The sequence below is a fragment of the Ursus arctos genome, unplaced genomic scaffold, assembly GCF_023065955.2.
Source record: "Ursus arctos isolate Adak ecotype North America unplaced genomic scaffold, UrsArc2.0 scaffold_22, whole genome shotgun sequence".
Lineage (NCBI taxonomy): Eukaryota > Metazoa > Chordata > Mammalia > Carnivora > Ursidae > Ursus > Ursus arctos.
Genome location: NW_026622897.1, coordinates 24,951,868 through 24,974,653, shown reverse-complemented (window position 1 = coordinate 24,974,653; position 22,786 = coordinate 24,951,868). Strand labels below are relative to the sequence as shown.

The 22,786-nt window shown below is 44.4% G+C and overlaps 1 protein-coding gene and 1 long non-coding RNA gene across 4 annotated transcripts in view; one reads left to right on the top strand and one right to left on the bottom strand.

Moving 5' to 3' along the window:
• The window catches only part of LOC123001384 (uncharacterized), a 64,326-nt gene extending 64,206 nt beyond the window's left edge, over nucleotides 1-120 (bottom strand). Inside the window, exon 1 of the long non-coding RNA XR_006410211.3 lies at nucleotides 20-120. This is a non-coding gene — a long non-coding RNA (uncharacterized LOC123001384). The remainder of the gene's footprint in view (nucleotides 1-19) is intronic.
• A 40-nt stretch (nucleotides 121-160) lies between these two features.
• Nucleotides 161-22,786, top strand: part of SNX19 (sorting nexin 19) — a 46,883-nt gene continuing 24,257 nt past the window's right edge. For 2 of the 3 annotated variants that reach the window (XM_026505383.4, XM_026505386.4), the window contains exons 1-8: nucleotides 161-2,397; nucleotides 5,005-5,143; nucleotides 6,170-6,270; nucleotides 6,387-6,506; nucleotides 8,400-8,530; nucleotides 9,799-9,895; nucleotides 10,392-10,572; nucleotides 13,030-13,159. In XM_026505383.4, coding sequence (XP_026361168.2) covers nucleotides 700-2,397; nucleotides 5,005-5,143; nucleotides 6,170-6,270; nucleotides 6,387-6,506; nucleotides 8,400-8,530; nucleotides 9,799-9,895; nucleotides 10,392-10,572; nucleotides 13,030-13,159 — 2,597 coding nt within the window. In that variant the 5' untranslated portion in view covers nucleotides 161-699. The remainder of the gene's footprint in view (nucleotides 2,398-5,004; nucleotides 5,144-6,169; nucleotides 6,271-6,386; nucleotides 6,507-8,399; nucleotides 8,531-9,798; nucleotides 9,896-10,391; nucleotides 10,573-13,029; nucleotides 13,160-22,786) is intronic. The other variant, XM_026505385.4, reaches the window with a different exon arrangement.

The window sequence follows — 22,786 nt, the reverse complement described above, 5'->3', positions numbered from 1 at the left end:
CTTGGGAACTTTGGCTCACCTTTGAGCACGGGTTCTGCAAGCACAGCTTGGGAGACCACTTTCCGCTGGTGCTGTCACGGCCGTTCCTTACCACCAGGCGGAGCCGCGCGCAGCGCAGTGCCGCGCCTCGGGGCGCGCGGCCGCTCTCCCAGCATGCCCCGCTCTGCCGACGTCGACCCGGAAGCTGTCGCCGGCAGCCGCCGGCCGGCAGCCGTAACAGAAGCCGGGCTGCTGATCGCAGTCGCCCGGGGGGCCCTAACCCGGCGGAGGGTTCCTCAGAGGGCGGCAGTGAAGACACCGTTGAGTACCCCGCACATCGGGGCTCGGTCTGGGCGCGCCCCCGAGCGGTGTATGACCTGGTCCTCGGCGTCTGTAAGTGTTGGGTGAGGGGCGCCGTAGGCCCTGCCCCGCCCTCCCCAGGCAGCGCGGAGGCTCTCCGACCTCGGGGTTATGAAGGCAGCCGAGTCTTCAAGGGCGGCCTCTCTGCTGGAAGGGGCTGGAGCTGGGGGCAGAAGCAGAGCCGCCTCTGTCGCTTTGCAGTGCGTGTAAGACGCCGAGGGCCCAGAGCCCCGCCCCGCCCGGGGCCCTGAATAGCACCCTAGATATCCTCGTCTCCGTACACAGTTAACGTCCCATTCCCTACCTCAAGTGAAGTAGAAAGACGGCGATCGTCTGGGTAGCCATCTGCCCTTTTCAGCCATGAAGGCAGAGACAGTGTCTTCGTTACAAGAGGCTCCAGCTGGGTCCAGCTGGAACCTCAATAACCTACTGAGTAGTCCGAAGCTGATGGCTGTGGGAATCGTGCTCGGCTGGCTCCTGGTCATCCACTTTCTGGTCAATGTGTGGCTCCTGTGCCTTCTGTCTGCTTTGCTAGCGGTGCTGGGAGGATGGCTGGGCTCAAACGCCATTGTGGGGGCTTCGGGTCGACTGCACCTGGAACGCTTCATCCCAGTGGCTACCTGCCCTCCAAACCCTGAGGCAGAGAGGCAACTGGAACAGGAGATCGACCGCACCATCCAAATGATTATTCGGGACTTTGTGTCATCCTGGTACCGCTCAGTGAGCCAGGAGCCAGCCTTTGAGGAAGAAATGGAGGCCGCTATGAGAGGGTTGGTCCAGGAGCTCCGGAGGAGGATGGGCATGGTGGACAGTCATGCTCTTGCCCGGAAGGTTCTGACTCTCTGCGGTTGTCACCTGCAGAGCTATATTCAGGCGAAGGAAGCCCTGGCTGGGAAGCAGAGTGGTACAGTTGAGCCCTCCCAGCTCTGGGAGGCTTACTGCCTAGCTACTGCCCCACACCCTGCTGTACAGAGCTCCAGCACTGAGGTCAGCTATACACGTGGCATTGTAAATTTGTTGCTTCAAGGACTAGTGCCAAAGCCCCACTTGGAGACCCGGACTGGGCGCCATGTAGTGGTGGAACTCATTACTTGCAATGTAATTTTACCACTGATCAGCAAGCTGTCAGATCCTGACTGGATCCACCTTGTACTTGTGGGCATCTTTTCCAAGGCCAGAAGTAATCCGACAGCAGTGGTTAAATCAACCTCCCCAGCCAGTGCCCTAGAAAAGCCCTCAGTGCCCACATCTCTGCCACTGATTGTTGAGGTACAGAGCCCGCCAGAAGTAAGAGCCCCTTCTCCAGCAGCAGCGCCGGTGCTACTGAACTGTAGTGAGCCTGACGGGCCTTCCCACCACTCCCCAGAAGTTGAAGAAGGCCATGAAGCAACAGAGGGAGAATTGGGTGGAGTCCCAGAAGAAAGGAAAGTAGGAAACAACTCATCTCATTTCCTACAGCCAGATATTCGAGGCCCTTTGTTCTTATGTGAAGACACAGAGCTGGAGTCTCCATTGTCTGAACTGAGCAAGGAAACCATCATGCTCATGACCCCCGGCAACTTCCTCTCTGACAGGATCCAGGATGCTCTGTGTGCCCTGGAGGGTCCCCAGTCTCTGGAGTCTAAGGATGTTGAGGGAGGAATTGAAGGAGCAGAGGCCGAGGAGGGTCCAGGAACAGAAACAGAGACAGGGCTGCTGGTCTCCATGCTGACTTCCTGTCCAGAGATCCACATTGATACAGCAGACAAGGAAGTAGAGGAAGGAGATGTCACCTCTCTTACAGCTTTGCTGACAGATCCAGAAAGGACTTGCCCCCCACGACCCTCATGCTTAGAGAAGGATCTCACCAATGGTGTGAGCTCTGTAGATCCTAGTCTGCCGCAGGTTCTGCTCTCCTCCTCTCCAACTGGTCCTCTCAGCTCAGCCACCTTCAGCTTTGAGCCCCTAACCAGTCCAGATGGCCCAGTTGTCATCCAGAACCTTCGTATCACTGGTACCATTACTGCTCGAGAGCACAGTGGCACTGGATTCCACCCATATACACTCTACACGGTGAAGGTAACAGGATTAGAATTACGGTCACCCACTCTGGGCTGGAAATGGGTTTGGAAAGCAGAGTCAATGAAGCTAGTATTCTAAGGGAGAGAGGCTACTTTTCATTTACTATGTTCAGTTCGACAAGAATCTATATGTGAATGGTCGGAAGATCATTTGTAAAGCAAAGTTGGCTTCTGTTTAGTATCTGTGCAAACAATCCTAGAATCTCAGGGTTCTTTGGATACTGAGGGTTGTATTTTTCAGTGGTTCCCAATATAGAATCTTGTTCAGAAATCCTCTTTCCAAACTTCCCTGTTAATTTCTTTCTTTCCTTTTTTTTTTTTAAAGATTTTATTTATTTATTACACAGAGATAGAAACAGCCAGAGAGAGAGGGAACACAAGCAGGGGAAGTGGGAGAGGAAGAAGCAGGCTCATAGCGGAGGAGCCTCATGTGGGGCTCAATCCCACAACGCTGGGATCACGCCCTGAGCCGAAGGCAGACGCTTAACCGCTGTGCCACCCAGGCGCCCCTCCTTTTTTTTTTTTTTTTTTAAGATTTTTATTTATTTATTCGACAGAGATAGAGACAGCCAGCGAGAGAGGGAACACAAGCAGGGGGAGTGGGAGAGGAAGAAGCAGGCTCATAGCGGAGGAGCCTGATGTGGGGCTCGATCCCAGAACACCGGGATCACGCCCTGAGCCGAAGGCAGACGCTTAACCTTAACCGCTGTGCCACCCAGGCGCCCCCGCCCCTCCTTTTTTAATTACTAGTATCTTTTGTACTTTGTTTAGGAAGGAAGTTTATATATATATATATACACTCATATATATATCTCATATATATATAATATCTCAGAAGGTACCAGGTTCCTCATTCCTAGAAGTGTTTAAGCACTGAAGTAGGAACTACTCGGTAGAGATAAGAAGGAGTACATGTATCAGATGGTGAGTTCAGTTACAGCAGTGGCTCCCTAAAACTGGCTTTAGAATAGACTGTCTCCTAATACCCGAAGAGGGCATTTTTGTAAATTCTCATTCAGATCTATCAGCGTCTGTCAGAATCTATTTAAAAAGCAGCACAAGTGATTTTTGAGGTGCAGCCAGGTTTGGGAATGTATTGATTAGTGTTGCTCAGGGGCAGACTATTCCACAGGACCTCCCAAGTGCTCCAAATTTGAGAGCCCTACCCTGAATTCTGTCTGTGTCTCTTACTAGGCTTTTCCTTCTCAGTGCTGGTCTGAGGGACTACTGCTTCGCTCATGTCATTTCATAACGAATACTCCTCTCTGGCTTTAGAGAATTTTAAGACAGCCTTAAGCCCCACCTACAAAGAGATCATTTCTTCCATAACTTGCCCCACAGTGTAATACCTCCTCCAGACAATAATGGTAACCTACCCCTAATGAGAACAAGTACATACATAGTTCCTGCACATCATTTCATTATATCTTAACTCCTCTGTCAGAAAGTCTACCCTGTCCTGAGCTGCAGCTTTCATGCTGTTCAGGGTGTTTGCTCTAGGGGAACATTCAGTACAAGTTGTCTTTTCCCACATACTGGCCCTCCACGCATATGAAGACAGCAAACTCTGACCCCTTACAACATCTCCAGTCTTCATGTGACTTCCAATCATACAGATGATATGTGTTTAGGAAAAAAAATTTCAATTCAGCTCCAAGAATAATAATTAATCTGCCCAAAGCAAAATAAAAACACATGTTCTTTTAATGCATTCCAGGCAAACAAATGATTTTATTCATCAGCTGTTTTGGATTATTTGTTCTTCCCCCCAACTAACATAAATAATCACTGGTCAAGTATAATGGCAAATGGTTATCTTCTTATAACATCCAACCCACAATTTAGTAGTGAAAGAGGTGGTCTTGTACCTTCTGTTTTATACTCTTTGAGATTTGAAAAATAGTAATATAGCCATTTTTTTAAGATTTATTTATGTCTGAGAGAGAGGGAGACAAGTGGGTGGGGCAGAGAGAGAGAGAGAATCACAAGGAGACTCCATTCCAAGCGTGGAGCCTGATGGGGCCTAAATCCCATAACCTTGAGGTCACAACCTGAGCCTAATCCAAGAGTTGTACACTTAACCGACTGTGCCACCCAGGAACCCTATATCCATTTTTATAAGTTAAGAAAGTGTTTGCAGGCGGGAGTTTTGAGGTGGAAGGAGGGAATGGAGAACAGCAAAACTCATTTCTCTTTCTGGGCCACATATGTGGGGAAACACATCTCATTCCTTAATTCAGCTGCCCTGGGAATTTGAGTTATTCACTACAACTCAGAGCCGCAATCAGATCTAGTAGGTTCAGAAATAGGGGCGCCTGGGTGGCTCAGTCAGTTAAGAGTCTGCCTTCGGCTCAGGTCATGATCCCAGGGTCCTGGGATCGAGCCCCACATCGGGCTCCCTGCTCAGCGGGAGTCTGCTTCTCCTTCTCCCTTTGCCTGCCATTCTGCCTACTTGTGTGTGTGCTCTCACTTTCTCTCTCTCTCTCTCTGTCAAATAAAAGAAAGAAAGAAACAGAATAGGACCATCTTCCTCCCTTTACTTCTACTCTCCTCTTACTGTGTGGCCATTGAGCTGATGCCCTAAATAAATGTGTTCATTCAACAGTATGAGACGGCCCTGGATGGTGAGAACAGCAGTGGCCTGCAGCAGGTGGCCTACCACACTGTGAATCGCCGCTACCGCGAGTTCCTCAATCTGCAGACTCGTCTGGAGGAGAAATCAGATCTCCGAAAGTTCATCAAAAGTCAGGAGTTTCCCCAGCCCGGACTGCCTGCTTGCTTTACACATCTAGCCCCCTAATCTGAAAGGCTAGGCCTACTAGTTTGTGGGAAGGGATGGAAGAGGAGAACACAGCATCCAGGGGCCGGTGTTTCCCCAGTTTGCTTTCAGATGTTGTGGGTTTTAGTGCTGGATAGCACCAATCACATTCTTTCTGAGGCACTTCTTTGACACTTACTGCTTTGTTCTGGGGCCCATCTAGTTTAAGCTTGAGAAACTCATATTTCCACCTGAGTCTGTGAAATAGTGTGAGGAGTTAAATCAATTGTATACATAATGGATTGCTCTTAAATATTAAAATAGTCTCCAGAAATGCTTGCCATCCTTCCTTTTAACAACCAGGCTTTTTGTGTGTTTGCTAATTGACACCCATAAGGCACAGGAACAGTTAAGAAAATGTAATAAAATTTAACTCTAAAAATAAGCTAGTAAGCAGCTACTTTGTTTAAAAAAAAAAAAAAAACTGATGGTCATCCAAATAAACCTTTTAATAAGTTTAGGCATAAGTTGTGGATTTCAGTTATGCATTTTCTTTCTTAATAACAGTAGTTACTGCTGAACCAAGCTTGAAAAAGTATGCCAGGTTCTCTTCTAAGTACTTTCTACATATTAGCTCATTTAATTGTCCTAACAGCTTATGAGATAGATAACTATCATTCTCCCCAAAGAAGGATTAGGCAACTTGCTGAAGGTCATTCTTATAGTAGGGATTGGAGCAAAAATTTAAACTTGGGCAACTGGACTTCAGGGCCCTCATTTGTAACTACTGTAGCATATGGCCTCCTATACGTTAGTGTGAACACCGATAACAAGAGTAGATTGTATGTACTATATCCTTGGGGTATATTTGGAACTCCTGAAATTTAAAAAAATCTTAGGAATATATTCAACAGTCCTGTTTTCTTTACGTATATGGTGTATTTCATGTGGAATATCTCTCAGTGAATGTTAAGTGAATGAGTTTGTGGGGTTTTTTTTGTTTTTTTTTAAGATGTGAAGGGTCCTAAAAAGCTCTTTCCAGATCTTCCATTTGGAAACATGGATAGTGACAGAGTAGAAGCCCGAAAGAGCCTCCTGGAATCCTTTCTAAAGGTCAGCATCCTTCAGTTTCAACTGTGTTTTCATTCTAATTACCAGATACCTAAGCCAAGCTGAAGAGACTCGGGGACCAGAATTTCTCTTTGAAATCCTTCTTGTGTCTTTTGCAGCAACTTTGTGCCATTCCGGAGATCGCTAACAGTGAGGAGATGCAGGAGTTCCTTGCTCTGAACACAGATGCTCGTATTGCCTTTGTCAAGAAACCATTCATGGTGTCCAGAATAGACAAGGTACCAGCAGGGCCACTGTGCTCAGCTTTAGTTTCTCACCAGAGTGTAGGCAGTGATTGAAAAATAAAGGAGGTTGGGGGTGGGGAGAGACAGCAGAGAGGAGTCCATAGAACATGGACTAGAATTTTTAAGACCTGTGGCAAACATTGGTTGGACCATCACCTTGCTATGACACTACATGGGTACACATATCTCCTATGGCATATTATGACATTGTTATTCTAGCAGAGGGAGGTAAGGATAGATCTGTACCTCCATAGATCGGTGGGGGCAGGAAGGTCTCTCCTGGAGATAAAGATCATTCCTGGTGTTGGTCACTCAGGAAAAAAAGCCCTAAGACAGGACACTAAGCTGGATTTACACTGGTGTGCTGATTCTCTGCTGGAGAATAGCATGGAAAGAATTATACTTTTTTCAAGAGGGTATCTCAGAACCTTTGAAGATGGCAGGAGAAGGACATTTGTACAACACATTATATCCTTCTTGTAAGCAGCTGATTTGAGAGTTTCCAGGACACAAGTCTGAGGTTTATGTTTATCCAAAGATGGCATATGTTTTAAAAGGTTAGAAAACACTGACTCATTGGCAGAAGGCGGACCTCTCTCTAGACTTCAGGGGATAAAATGAAAAAGTGGAATTTCATGTGGTAGGAATTAGAAGACGTTCACTGATGCGAGGAAAAAGCTGCAAATTGGAAAGGGATAAATGAGGTAGAATCCCCAGAATTCCATGCAGATGTGTCCATCCACACAGATGTGTTCACTCACTGACTCACCAGCCACTTACTGCTTGCCTGGTCAAGTACAAGCTTGACCATGAACAGGACTAGCTGCTGGTGATACAACAGTGAACAGAGCAGATAAGGACCCTCCCCACAGGCTACAATTTTGTGAGCCTTGAGAGCAAGTTGTATTTTCTAAGCTGCATTATCTCTTCATGCTGTCGTCTGTGTTCTCTCCCTGGTTTGTTACCTCCCGTGCTGCACTGTAGTCCTAGTCTGCCACTTCAGCTTGTCTAGTCCTAGTCTGCCACTTCAGCTTGTCTCAGCTGTGCTGGCTGCACTCCGGGTAGGGGATGAACACAGGCATGAATTAAGGATGGCATGGCGCTGCTCTGAGCCAGCAGTGTTAATTAGCAAGGAGTACCAAAGGAAAAGTAAAGATTTCTTTTCATTTCTTTAGGTTTTTAGTGTTTCGTTTGTACATTTTCCTTTTTAGCAAATATCTATATGCCATTTTTCCATTCTGAGAAATACAGACAAGTCTTACTCTTCGGTGAGGATTGTTTTATTTGGTCTTTATGAGGAGTTTATATCAACTCCAGATTTCCTTAATTTTGACATGAGTGATTTTTGTTACTCTTTCTGTAAAGAAGAGAAATTATTTGGAGTAAGTGGAAAAACCAGTTCTTTATTCTGTGAATTACTCTGAGCATGTTAATATCATATGTGCTTCTAGAATGTATTTCTTATTTGATAATCTTTACTCTTTCTCTTTTCCATATATTCCTACCTATATCACTTCCATTTATTCACATCTTGGTGAAAGTATTATTGATTTGGAAATAAAAATCATTCCCTCATATACAAGGAAAGAAATTGAAAAATGAAGTGTTTCACCAGCCTGCAGAACTCCGAGCTTTTTATTTATCTCATTGTTTATTTTGGCTTCTTTTCCCATGGCATTGTTTGTCTTAACTCTGTGAGGAAGCAGATTTTTATGGCCATCGAGAAAAGGGGGGATAGTTGCCAGTAAATGTCTGGTATCTGAGTATGCTGATGAAAAGGCTCCACTAGCTAGACCCGCTCTGTGCTCATCTTCATTGCACGAAGCCCCACGAGACACCTGCTCATTTGGTAGTTTCTGTCTGACCTTGCACCTCTGACCCCTGCAGATGGTGGTAAGTGCTATCGTGGACACCTTGAAGACAGCATTTCCTCGCTCCGAACCCCAAAGCCCCACAGAAGAGCTGAGTGAGGCCGAGACAGAAAGCAAGCCCCAGACAGAAGGCAAGAAGCCTAGCAAGTGAGAAGCCCTTCAGTCACCCGGGGACCCTTTCCAGTTCTCGGGGTGATTGCCAGTCCTGAGCCAAAGCCTAGCCCCACTCTCAAGCCCTAGGAGAGAAGAGATGGGTCACACATACCAGTTTTTGTACAAAGCCAGACCCCACACTCCTCAGTGCTCAACCCAGAGGAGCCTGAGATCCAGCGTAGGCATCCCTTCTGAATATTTGTCTTGCTACGGAAACCCAGGATTTAAACTGACCGGGAACTTTTGACGAGAAGGAAAACTGTAAAATATGTATATTCTCCTTTTCTATTTTCCTGGAAAATTGAGATGTTTCTTTCCTATTAAGAATTAAGGCTTGTAACTGATCTCTGTTTGTCATCATTCCTGGAAATCTTAGCTCAGAAGATGCATGTACTGGCAATAAACAGGAAATGGCCAGAATGAACACCTATAGGACCTGTTTTTGGCTATTCTGTCCTTTACTAGGATCCTACACACACCATTTCAGAAGCCAGCATGCGGAAGGGAGGGCACCACACTTAACCCTTACTGCAAATTTTATATCTGTATCTGGACCATTATGAAGAGAAAGAGTGAGAGAGTGAGAGAGACAGAGTGTGTGTGTGTGTGTGTGTGTGTGTGTGTGTTGGAGGGGGGAGAGGGAAAGGTGGAGAATTTGTATGTTTGTGTCTATATGTCTGACCGTCTTTGTTTCTGTGTTCATGTCTCATGGACCAGCAGTAACACAATTTTTAGCCTTTTTTACTGAGCCCGTATTTTGAAGAGTGACCGTATCTGTGCTTATAAGAGCCTTAAAATGTGAGGTTAACACTTGTGGTCCCTTCCCTACTTTTATTTGGAACACTAGGAGAATAAGTGGACATGCGAAAAGGGTACTAACAACAACAACAACAACCTTGGTTTATGCCATGTATCTATTTAATCTCCAACAAATTTTTAATGAGTATGTATTTGCCATTCTCCTAGCTTATGGGAATACAACCATGATAGACTGGTCCCTGTTTTACATGAGCAAAAGTGCTTCACAAACGCACTGTGGCCATAGCTTAGTGCAATGGTTGTACTATGTATTAAGAATTGCCAGAATGTGTATCAGTTTCGGGAATTTCAGGGCCAGGTCTCTCCTGGCAACTCTGACCCCAGTAAGCTCCCAAGAATAAGTATGGATGTTCTTGTTTTAAGGTAGTAATACTTGGCAGCCCTTTGTTGGGAGATTAAAACCATGAATTATGTTCTGTTTCTGCTCTTTGTGTCAATACCAGGTCCAGATTGAGGTTCTCCTCCAGTAAGATTGCTCCAGCACTGAATATAACTGAGGCACCTGAGAAGATTCTCTATTGTCTACAGGAAGGCAGTGTGGTGAGAAGTTTCTAGATAACTCCTGGAATTAATAGCTGGGATGTTGATCCTGCAGTTACAGGCAATTGAGACATTCTCCAACGTCAGGAGGGATGTAGGTGCCTTGCTAAAGGACTTAACCAGCATCTGGATCTCCAGTTTTTATTCTAAAAGTGTTTTCTCTCAGTGGTTTCTAATTCCTACCCACTCCGGGTCGGCAGGTTGGCTTCTCAAGGGTCATGGGCTTGGAACAAAGGATGGCAGAATGAGAAGGAAAGCCAGTTCCTGGGAGAGAACAGATCACCCAAATGTATTTGCAGCAAGTGAGAATACAAAGGCATTGTTTTACTTGCAATTTAGGTAGAAAGTGAAAACTTTCCGAAGGTGGTCACAGAGTCAGCTGGGTTCTATACTCATGATACTTGTGCAGGGAAAGAACAGGGAAAACCTGAAGGGCCACGGTTACTCTCCTATTTTCTTCATTCTTTATGTGATGTGCCACTGGCTTTTTCTTCAGGAGTCAGAGATCCTATCCATGTCTGGGATGGAATCCTTTATTGAAAAACAGACAAAGTTATTAGAAATGCAGCCAGCAGAAGCCCCAGAAAAAGATCCTGAACAAATCCCCAAAGGTTGTATGGATGGTTACTTGTCAGAAGCAGCTGTGCCAGCCCAAGACATCAGCAATGGTGACCCAGGTACGTGACAAGATCCCCACTCCCACAGAGAAGGGAGGCACGGTGTGACAGTTGGGATTCATTGATGTATTTTCTCTTGTATTCAGCTAAGCAAGCCATGTGTTAAACACCAGTGTTTGAGGTACTGTGCCGAGTCCTGGGATACAAAGAAGAATTTGACATAGTCCGCAGAGCTGAGTCAAAAGGAGCAGGGCACAAAAACAGGGAGTTCTGGTCCAGCAAAATAAGATCCGTGCTTATAATATCATTATCTTACTTATGTTATTTTTGCCATGCTTTGGCATTTTTGGACTACTCCCTTTACCTACAAACTTTCTTTCTTTCGTGTCTGTGATACCCCTTTCCTGGTTTTCTTTCCACCTCTCTTGTGGTCCCTTCTCAGGCCCCATTGTTGGTTCCCTTACTAGCCTTCCAGAACTTCATTTTTAGCTCTCTGTTCTTACTCTATATACTCCCCCGTGAGTGATCTCATTTGTACTCCTGATTTTAAATCTACCATGTGCTGATGATGCCTAAATATTGGATGTTGTGTTTCCTCTTGCTTACCAGAAATCTCCACTTAGATATACCATTGGGCTACTGAAGCCCAACATGGAATTCTTCCTTTTCCCTGGATCTTTTCCTTCTGTTTTATTTACTGCCATAGCAGATAACACTACCCAGTTCCCCAACATCGAGCAGGAAGGGAGAAGGGGTGAGGACAGGGAGGTTTGCTTCCCAAAAGAAGTGCAGAGGTTTTTTTTACAGAGAAAAAATTGGGAGACCTGGATATTAATGTGTTTGCTGAGCTAGAACTTATAATAAAAGAGTTTTTCAGTTCCACCAAGACAGAGTCTCCCACTGAAAAGAAAAGATCACAAAACCCTGGGTTCAGAAGCGGGGGAAAAAGGCTGATTTCAGATCATTGTTTCTCAGGTGCACTTGAACAGTCACCTGACCTCTAGTGTGTGGACCTCAGCTTAACTGTGTAAAAAATTAAGTTCACAACCCCACCTCTTCCCACATACCTCACTGGTTACATAAATCAAAGTGTTACGACAGTAAAAGCATCAGAGAACTGTAAGAAGTTACAAATAAGACGAAATGGGTGAAACAGTATAATTCTAGCCAAGGTCAAGCCTGTAAATTTTGAACATCATATCTCTAAGGGTATAGTTTATGCCTGAGCTTTTCTTCTAGCCCTGAGAAATTCAAAATGCTCACATGATAGGAAATTACATTTTCTTCCACAGGACTTGGTGCCTCCTCTTGCTTTCTTATTTTTTACTGCTGTGACTAGCTGTCACCACATGGTGGCAGCTCTAGGTAAACACTAAACCTGAGAAAATCATAAGGTCGAGGAGGGTGGCTGACGCTCAGGATGGTGCTGTTTCCCAAGGAACTGAATATCCTGTCTTTGAGCAAATGACTGGGAAGTAAACATACCAGTTCCCATGCCCCCTTGAAATGCAGTGCAGAAAAGATATATATGTTAGAAGGGATTAAGAAAAAAGTAGGATTGAGTTCTCGAATATTCAGCCAAATCTGAAGTTAATTAATGTCCTAAAGAACCCTGTAGGGAGGAGCGCTTGGGCAGCCTGGCCCAGACAATACCCATTGGTCCTAGACTAACAAAATTATTGTTGATGATTAATTATGATATTAATCACAGCAGTAGCACCAGATTGCTGAGATTGATTCTGGAACATTATGTATTCCTGGGGACATCTCCTGGGAAGCAAATCACAGATGACATGGGACCCCCTGACCGGGGTTAAAGAACAGATGCTTCCATCCATAAAGTACCATCTGTTCAGGAGACTTCACCCTAGCATGGGTGTGAAGTCACCTGTGGTCTTTCCAGTCTTTGAAAGAGGAAAGAAATCAGTCCTTGTCATGGCATATTTTACCAAAGGTGGAATGCTCTTCCTCGAACCGAGTGTTATCTCAGAACCAAACTGAAGGCTTCTGGATCCCAACCCAACAGCTCTGTGTAATGGAGATGCTTTCAAAGCAACTTGCTTACAAGAGAGTGAATCCCAAAACTTTCCCCAAATCTGTTGCACACAACATTTCCATGATGCTTTGTGGAGGCTAGTGGAATATAAGGATGGAAGAGATGGGGCCTTGCCAGTTCCAGTTAGTCACTAGTTGGGAGCAGTTTCTTGGAACAGAATGTATTCAGTTCCCAGGGGGACATACAAAAGAAACAGAAGCTAGATAGGCATAATAATTATATGCAAAATCTTTTAGAAAGGTAAATATTACTGAATGACTAAGGAACATAAAGAATTATAAAGAAATACAGAGCCTATCACTGCACTTTTTAGATATAAAGTAAACATCTCTTGATTTGAGTACAGAAGAATTACAGAAATACAAGATGATTGATATAAAGGTGAAGATCCAGTGCATTGAAATATGTTCCTCCAGAATGGGTCTTTTCTGAGTTACCTTTGATGCCTTTTCATTCCCCAGGAGCAGAGACGGAGCTAGCTGACACAGCCCTAGATCTGCTCCTCTTGCTGCTGATGGAACAGTGGAGATGGCTATGTACAGAAAACATGCAGAAAGTTCTTCATCTTGTGTTCGGAACCCTAGTTCAGAGGTAAGATGGCAGAGTTCTCCATCGTATTAGAGTCTAAGGTTGGACAGGGGTTGGATGTGATGCTGAATTCTGCACTGGAGAGGGAAAGTGTAGAGTCCAGGCAGCCTGCAGCCATAAGGGAAGACAGAGACTCTGTCATAGGTGCCCAGGGATGAAGACTGCCCGAACAGTTCCAAAAGGTTTGTGTTAATCACCTCATCATCTAAAGTATAAATGGGTCTGCTTCTGTAAGACTTCTGGCATAATCCACTGAGTTATAGACGCTGCCTGTGATCTTAAAACCCTTCACCTCAACTCTTCGTACTCGGGGTTCAATTTTCTACCCAGTTATACCCCTAAGCCCTATACCTTTCACCTCGTTACAATGGACATTTCTCTCCACTGACAGTATATATTCACTGTGATGATAAACAATGAGACAAGGAGAAAACGGATCAGTGCTCCGAAAATAAAGACTGTTTTCTCCAAAAGGTGTGTAAATATTCACAACTAAAGAAGTACTTACACAGGATGGTAAGGAATAAAAGTATACTTGGATATAAAATGTGGACTGTGATCCCAACACCACGTTCATCTCCTAAAAGATCTGCACGTGGTTGGAGTTTTTAGCTGCTGACTTCTAACCATGAAACTGACACAAACTTTGCTAAACTCAGGATGGCCAGAGACACGGTCTCAGAGCCAGACAGATATACACAGTGCTTGTGTTTTGACCTTTCTTGTTTTGATTTCTCTCTTTTGAGACATCCTGGCAGATCCTAAAGTAAGAAGAAGCCAAATTCTGACCTCTTCTGTTAGCATATGGCTCATCATAATAGGTCACTCCAAAAAGAAAACCTGTTTTTAAAAACAGAATTGTGTGTCAGTTCTACAAGTAGAAAATCCATTAACAAGGAGCAAGTAAATCTGCCCTCCGACTCTCAGAGTTACTTAAGATCAGGGAAGCTTAAGGAGTTTTAATAATAATAAGACCTAGTGAGAGAAGAGGATGCACTTTCATATTTGCTGAGTGTTCATCATATGCCAGCACTGACCTCTGTGTACATAACATTTTCTTGTAGCAGCCAAGTGAGGTAGGTAGCTCCATTTTATAGAAGAAAATAGAGATTGGCAAGGTCAGTTAGCATACCCAAGGTCATAGTTAATGACACCTGGACTTTGAAGCTAGATGTGTATAACTCCAAAGCCAGTGTGCTTTTTCCTACATGTTGTAGCTGACAACCGGTCTCCAAGAGAAATCCACATATAAAATGCTGACTAGTCTCCATGCCCTTTGACTTTCCCCCTTGTCCCTCCTCCGTACTCAGCTCTGCCACTAGAGTGCTTTTTCCAAAAAGCAAATACGAACATATAGTCCATACCTAATATCCTTCAGTGGTGCCCTATTGCCTACAAAAGTGATTTTTCTACTATGTTTCCCAGAGTTCTAGGGTTCCGCAGAGGTGCTTTAGAAGCTGAGTGGACCATGATCTAATCAAAGAAATTTCATTTTGGTCAGTGTAATAGGCTAGGGATCTGGGTAAGTTTTTGTTTGAAAAAGGGCTCCACTGTGTTTAAAATACATGTTTATTTATTATATTAAAATTTCAGCTCCTTTCCTATGTGACATGGTCTGGTCCCAGCCTTATTTCTGATTCTCTCCCATGCAAACCATTCATCGTGGCCTGAACACTCTGGTCTCTCTTCCTTCAGGCCTTTATTCTTCCTCTTATCTCTACCAAAATGGTCTTTCTCTGTTCATTCTTCTACTCATTCTATCTTGTCTCTCTCATTCTGTCTCCTTCCCTACGTCCAAAACTCTCCATCTTCTTGTCTGCTTGGCCTATTGCTAAATATTTTTCAAAAATGTAGCATTAAATGTCATTTGTTCTGTGAAACTCCTTGTGGTATCCTCTCCCACCTTCCCCCAGAACTAAGGAGCCCTCTTTTCTACTCTTAAAGTTGTGATGATTATACTTATCAGTATATTAGAGAAATGATCTTCTTTCCCTAAACTGTGGTCCTCAAGCGGGGGGCTGTTTTCTCCCGGGAGTATTTGGCAGTATCTGGAGATATTTTTGGTTATCACAACTGAGGAAAGAGGCAGGAAGCTATTTCATCTAGTGGGTAGAGGCCAGGGATTCTGCTGAACATCCTACATTACACAGGACAGCATCCCTCCCCCCCAAACAACAGTGAATCATCCTACCCAACATGTCAGTAGTGCAGAGGTTGAGAAACTTTGCCCTACACTACCAGTTCTTTAAGGACTAGACCTGGCAATATATCCCCAGCAACTAGCACAGGACATCGAAGATGATCATTAAATATTGATAAAAGAATAAACATTTCCTTTCTCATTACCTTCCTACTTGAAGTAGAGTCTCTCTGCGTTCTTATTCAGTCACCTGTGAATGTTGCTAACCGATCCTTCATTTCTTCTTCCTCTGTTAAGTTTCCCCTTGCTGATCTTCCAAGTGCTTTCCAAAAACTGGAAGATTCTCAAACTAGCTAGTTTGTGATAATTGATTACCCTCTGTCCTTGAAGTCATTTACATGATGAATTGGTTTCAGAACACAAGAAATTATTCAGTAGGAACAGAAAAGTATAGCTGAGTCAGGAGAAATTTTTAAAAGATTAAGATTCATATATTAAAAAGGTAGGAAGAAGTTGACTTAAAGTTCGAACAACTCGAAATATTAAAGGGCTTGAGCCAGTACCAGGGAAGGCGAGAGAAATATATTTGGGAATTATTGAAGAATAATTTTTAACTATGTTTTACATAGTTAGGGTTCTTGGAAATCTAAAACAGGAAGATTAAATACAAGGGAATTTCAGACAGAGAATTCTAAGCTGGATTGCATTTACCTCAGTGGGCGATGATTATCAATTCTCTAGGGTTAGGGAAGAGACAAGGGTAAAGTGGAACGGATGGAATGTGCAGAAGTACATATGTTGCGACCTCTGGTCTAAGCATACTGGTAGACAGTTGTCCAGGCTGTTTGTAGCATTTATCCACTTTACCTTGAAATACTCTTACCTCTCTGTCCAGCTGGGAAATTGTTTTGGTCTGACTCCTTTATTCACCAGGCTGGTCAGTAGTGAATGAAACAGACTCTGTCCCTACTTTTCACATTTTGTACAGTTTCATGGAGGTTAAAACTGAGGGCCTTATCCATGATCATTAAGCTAATGCATGGTGGAGCCAGAAATCAAAACCAGGTATTTCAAAGCCCAGGTTCTTATCTACACCGTATACTACTTCTTTGCTGTGATTAATCTCTCTGAGCTTTGGTTTCCATCTGGAAAATAAGAATAATAGTAGTATCAATCTGTTTAGGTTTATAAAAGGTGTCCAGTAGATGTTAGGTCTTAATATTTGCACTTCAGAAAAAGGAAGGAAGGATAAAAGGTATTTTCTGTTTTTAACTCCTCCAGCTAGTGGCCCCAAATTTGCTCTACTTTTATGTCTTCAGGATGACTTCTGTGACTTCAGGATGCCCCACTCTATACCGGTCTCCTCTCATAGCTACCACTATCCCCACTATGCCTGTCTCCGAGCTAACAGAGAATAGAGCTCCTAAACAATAGAGACTTCATAAGGCCTTTCAAGGTGACTTTGTGCCAATGGGCTCATTTGTTAAAGCAACAACCAGAGTGTTCCCATGTCTTACATCAGGAAGCAGACCACCTGGGTCTCTTTTCAGCACAGACAAGCGTAGGTTAAGTATAGAGTTCAGTAGTATTTTCCAGGATTACTGGTGCTGCTGGTTACATGGGTGGGGAGAGCTGCTGGAATCAAGTAGTGCCTTTCCTCATGAAAAGAACTTTGAATCAGGCTGTTTTAACCTTTGCGTCCCCATCTGTTGACTCTTCCATTAGAACCACGCTTCTATTTAGGTGGGTACATAGCTGTCAGGTGAATGAAGATGAGCAAAACCTACAGGTAGCTCACACCATAAACAAAATCAGGGAGAGGGCTTACAGCTAAATTTCCCTTGACTTTCCTTTTACTTTTTTTTTTTTTTTTTTTTTAAATGGGGTGGCATCTCTGTTTTTTAAAGGAGAGAGATTCTGGATATATTTAGTGTTTTTGAACGGAGCCAGTATGAATCTTGTGCAAGAACAGAATATTGTGGCTATTACTTTTGGAAAACCCTTTGTAACTGTGGTCTGTTATCTTTGTTCATCATAGATTTTTCCAGGCGATGGTATTTTGTACTTAGTCAGTTGTCTCATCTCCCTTCCTGTCAAAAAGTTCGTACTTATTGCTAATCAAATTTTGTCCGTAAGTCCATTTTGTTTTGTGTTAGCTGCAATGGAAATAGGAACACAGCCAGCTGACATCCTTCTCACCCCAAGTCTCCACAGACTAGAACTAAGAGTCTCATCCTTGCCTGGTCAAGGCCTTTCATCTTTCCCTAGAAATCATTCCATCTTTTTAAACATGGCCCGCTTCTCAAATATCTTGTTCTGGGTTCACAGTGCTCTTAAAGCTTTTCTAAGATAGGAGTGAAGAAGAAACTGTGGGTATCTGGAAAAAGAATCCCAGTTCCCTTTCCAGAGGCTTGAAGGATCTGTGGTCTGTGGTCTCGTACCAGCAAGTTCCCCTGTGCGTGGTAGACACGGAAAAGACAGGGCATATTTCAGGACTCAGCGTGGAGACATTGATGACCTTGTCTCCTTCAGGATACTTAGTATCCAGCAAACCTTTGTCGAGAGTTTACTTCGCGCAGACACTGTGCTGAACGCGCAAGTGTATTATATCACTTAATCCCCCCACAAGCTCTGTGAAAGAGGTCTTATGATCTCCATTTCAAAGATGAGGAAGCCGAGGCTTACAAAGAATTACGGTTTTTTACTCCAGATCACAGAGCTAGTAAGTATAACACACACAGAATTCGAACCCATGTTTGTCTGATTTTCAGCTGTAATGACTTTATCTTTCAGGGATTGCCTTGAGATTTGAAGGGATTAAAAACCAACAAAAATCTTTGCCTCAGAGTAGTCTGCATTCCTCAAGAGGAGATTATCAGTCACTTTGTAAACTCCAAACCACGTTTATGTGTATGCACATTCACGTGTAACGCAAAGGGCCCCGCAGCATCCTAAGGTCAGCCCATGTTACTTCTCCCCTGGACAGCTTACATTTCTTTTTATTTTTAAAAAGAGGTTCATACAGTGCTACATTCCTGGGCTTTACTTGCTTTGGTAAGCAGAGAAGGTGGAATTTGATATCCCCCCAAAGCTGCAGCACCTCCCCTGACACTCCACCTACCATTGCTACCCTGACAAGAGGTACGGTGTGGTCCCTCCCTGCTTCCTGCTTCAGTGCTGGCCTCTCTGAGACTGTCCCTCTGACTGCTGCCCAGGGAGCACCATGTTTGCTGTGTCTCTGAAACCATAAGGATCAGAGCTGTATCCTTTTGCAGATTACTTGGGCTCTCCTTCTTCTCCTTCTTTGAGTTCTGCACATTAAAGAGAAGGATAGTCGGTACTGGTGCCACTGATAGTAACTGCTGCTTCTCTAGCCATCGTGAACACACAGCAGCTGGGGCATCGGGGACGGTACGGCCATCTAGATTTACATTCATCTCCTTAAAATGCCCTAATTTTCCAACCTCCTGCATTATCATCTCCAAGAAGATAATAAGTTCTGCCTTCAGCTTTGTTTACTCTCCTTGCTCCCTTAAAAGACCCATATATACATAACTGCCTTGGACGCCAAGGACTCTTGCCAAATCATGAGCGTGCACTCCCTCACTCAAGCTTGCTTTCCAGCCTGCAAAAAAAAAAAAAGGAGAGTAAATTCAACCTCATGACCCCTCCTTCTAAGCCAAGGTTGGAAGAGTTCTGAGCTGAGCCAGGCTTCATAAATCTCCCTTGATTGTTGATGGTGTGGAGAGAGTGGAGGGGAAGGGAGCTGAAGAGAAGTTAGATGCCCAAAAAAGGCATTGTTAAGTCAAAGGGAAGTCTTGCACGCATGCGTGCCTGACCTCATGTGTCAGCTTCTGTGCTGGGAACATCCAATTATGTAAGAAGGAGCACTCCTTGTTTGGAACTAGAGACAAAGGGAGGGGCAGAGGAGTGGGGGTAGCAGGCTAAGCCAAGGAGTGAATCCAGCTTATGCAGACTGCTCATGTCCGAAAACAGAAGAAACTTACCAGTATCCCTGCGTGCATCAGAATCAGGGTTAGGAAATTGGACAAGTACTCAGGCATGACTAGGTTGGAGGGAAAGAGGAGAGATGTACTGTGCTCCATTGATGGTAGAAGGTTTGGGGCAGGAAGATCCAGCCAAGGTAAGGGGTGAGATTATAATGGAGTCCTGATGTAGAGCAAAGGAATGAGAAGAAGCTGGACTGGTTCCCTGCCTGGATGCCCAGAGCAATGCCATGATAAAAATATGAGACAGGCTAGCAGTAGAGTACACGAATGCCACGTCCCGTGGCTCTGCCCTCCCCATGGCCCCGAAGATGGCATCAGACTCTGTGTCAAAAGGGCAGCAGACACATTCCTGGCATCTACATCAGGATTTCTTAAAGAGTGAGTGAGTGAGTGTGTTTGTGTGCATATGTGTGTGTGGGTTGGGGGGTGGGGCACGTGAGAAGGGAATAGCGTGGTAAAACGAGGAAGGAAAAAAAGAAGTTTCTGTAATCTTGTGGGCAAAGGAGAATAGAAAAGTATGTCAAGTCAGGAATTCTATAGAGATGAAAGAGGAAAGAAAGAATGTGTCAGGTTTAAGGAGTCCAACAAGCGGTGGGCCCAGGAGAAAATTAAATGGCAAGTTCTGGACTTTATGCCAGGCCATGGACTCTTTCTTAGAGATGCAGTCCCTACAAACCATCTCCCAGGAAAGGTCAGGAAAAGGCATGTGGAGAGAGAGGAGGGGACCCTTGCAGAGGGCTGTGCTGCCAGGCATGCATGTTCATCTTCCTGAAAGACAGTTATGAATGGCTGACCATGTACTCTGCTTGCACTGATTCTCATAGGTCACTCCAGGATCTTAGGTGTTCCTTAAGCGGAGTCCGTTGAAGGGCCTCTTTCTCGGTGGGCATGTCTAGGTAGCAGATGGATAAAGGGTCTTTCTGACCTTGGTTATATCTTAAGGGAAACTCCAGGCCTGCCACCAAAGGGTACAAGCAAATGGCACCGGAAGGGAGCTGACATTTATTTAATACTAACTATACCAAGTAAGCAGCTTTTTGCTTCATGTAGTGATGTGCAGTGCAGTTCTGTGAGATAGACCTATATTTATACCTTTTACAAGTGAGAAAAAGGATATTCAGATTAACCTTCCCAGAATCGTAGAGCTAATAATTACCAGCCCCGAGATTCCACTTCAGTTGTCCTGGCCTCAAAGCCCGTGCAATTTCTGTTGTTCTGCGCTGCCTCCCCACTCCGCAGAGTTTCTCACCAAGCCGTGGCCGCTAGATCTGGCCTCACTTGCAAGTCCCTTTGCCTTATTTGCATCTGGTCTCTTGCTTTCCATCTGACTGAACTCAGGGACACGTGCACATGATGGTAGTATATAAATTCCGTCTGCATATTTCTGATTTTATTCTTAAAACATTTCTGGATCAGAGATTACATAGTCTCCCTTAGGTATCCCTGTTCTGCATCCTGTTCTCAGTCAGAAAAAGATTTTATGAGTTAAGATTAAGAGTTTCTCAGGAAACATAGATTACAGCTTTCTCGTTTGCTCCATAGACTTCTCTTTCTCGTAATTGAGTTCTGACGCCTTGTGGTTTCTTACACCTGCTCTCTCTCTCCATGCAGTTTCTGTAGGAAAGTAGCATACTATTGCAAGAGCCCCAGATACAAACTAAGTCTCAAAATTATCTCAAGCTAAGTCTCCAGATTTTCCTGTCAGATTATTTTCGGCCCTCTCATTATTGACTCAAAGTAGTTTTTAGAGGTGCTGAAAATAATTTTTTGCCCTGATGGCTTTGCTCACGTTGTATTGTGCTTCCTTGGCGGAAAAGAGACACTGCTTGTCTCACACCTGTCCCACTAGACCTTGACAAAGGGAAGTTGTCTTCTGTAGATGGGGCCAGGATGGGCCCCGGGAGTCTCTCCTATTATGAGCGGCCTCCCTGTCATATTTCTTGAGTGTCACTTACTCTACACCCACCTTTGGATGAAGATACCATGTCTTTTTCTATCATATACTGACAGTTTCTACTTGAGTACATCTTTCAGGTTGTAACAGAGAGGTAGGAGCTGATTGCCTGTGCCTGTGTGTTTTGGCACTTCTGCATGTAAATTCTCATACACTCCAACAGAGAGGCAGAAATGGTCATTGCATCAGTTAAGAATAAAACAGAATCTCATGAGGTATTTAAACCTCAGTACCTTTCTTCAGGTCAAGTCACTGGTATCTCTTGCCCATCTGTAACCACAAATAGGAACCCAGGACGGTTCTGAAGGACAGTTTCAGACTGTCGGTATCCTGAGAGCGGGGCCTCTGTCTTATTCATCATTCTATCGTCAGCACCTAATCATATATGTGGAAGGCACTTAACAAATTTGGTCGAATGAACATCGCATACCATTCCAATCAAATCAGTCCCTCTGTTTATCACGAGTGAGGATCTCAGGGATTCCTCAGTCATGCTCGGCGACAAGAAACACCAGTATAAACTGAGTCTCTGTTATATCGCTCCCCCGTAGCTCTTTAAGTGAGCACCTCGAATTCCCAGAGCCATGGTTGAGCCTGAGAAGAGGTTTTTCCTTTGGGCCCTTCAGGCCCTCTCCTGTCCTAGTGGCACTCTACTTTCCAAAAGAACGTAGTGTCCTCTCTGCCATGGGCCTCCTAAGCTGGCCCTTGCTAAAAACATGTCCTGCTGTTGTGCTTCTCGGCCTCTTTCCTTCCACACAGGGAAGTAAGAATATGGGCTTTGAAGTCAGATCCGAATTCAAATCCTCCTTTGCGTCTGTCTGTGTGACTTAGAACAAGTCACTTAACCTCCCTCTGCCTCCGTTACTCTCCAAATGGGAATAACAGTGCCTAGCTCACAAAGTTAGCTGGAGGATAAGAGATGATAATGAAAGCCTCTTGGCACATGCCTGGCACATGGATGCACTCGGTAACTGGGAGTTCTCGTCCATCTTTACAAGCTCCGTGTTCCATTTCCTTGGGGACTCTAAATTGCTAGGGCAGTGACATACTTGATGTAGAGAATATGTTTACCTTTTAATGCTTTTTTGGGAGGGGTGGAGGGAGAAGGCTTTATAGTGTGCTCGCTTTGGGATCTGTTAGTAGCAAAAGACCCTGGGAGACAGAAGTTCTTTTCTGCACCCTTCAAATCAGGGTCTCTTTCTTCATATGATCCCTGTGCAGTCTTCCATCCTGTCTTACATACTGAAAGTCTTCCCCAGTCATATCCAGAGCAGAACCTCAGAATTCCTTCAGAACCAGGGAACTGCCCCCTAATCCAGGTGCTCCTGACCCTCTTCATTCGCTTTCTAGGAAACTAACTTTATGTAGTTCTTGCTATGGTGACCTCTTTACAGATAATTTTTGAAAAGTCTGTAAGATTTGATGCCTATATGTACCTATTAAGTAGCAGCTGCCTGGGCTAGCTCTTCAGATCTAACGTGTGACTGTTTCTACTTCAAGGTCCTTTCAGCCTAAGAAAAGAGAGA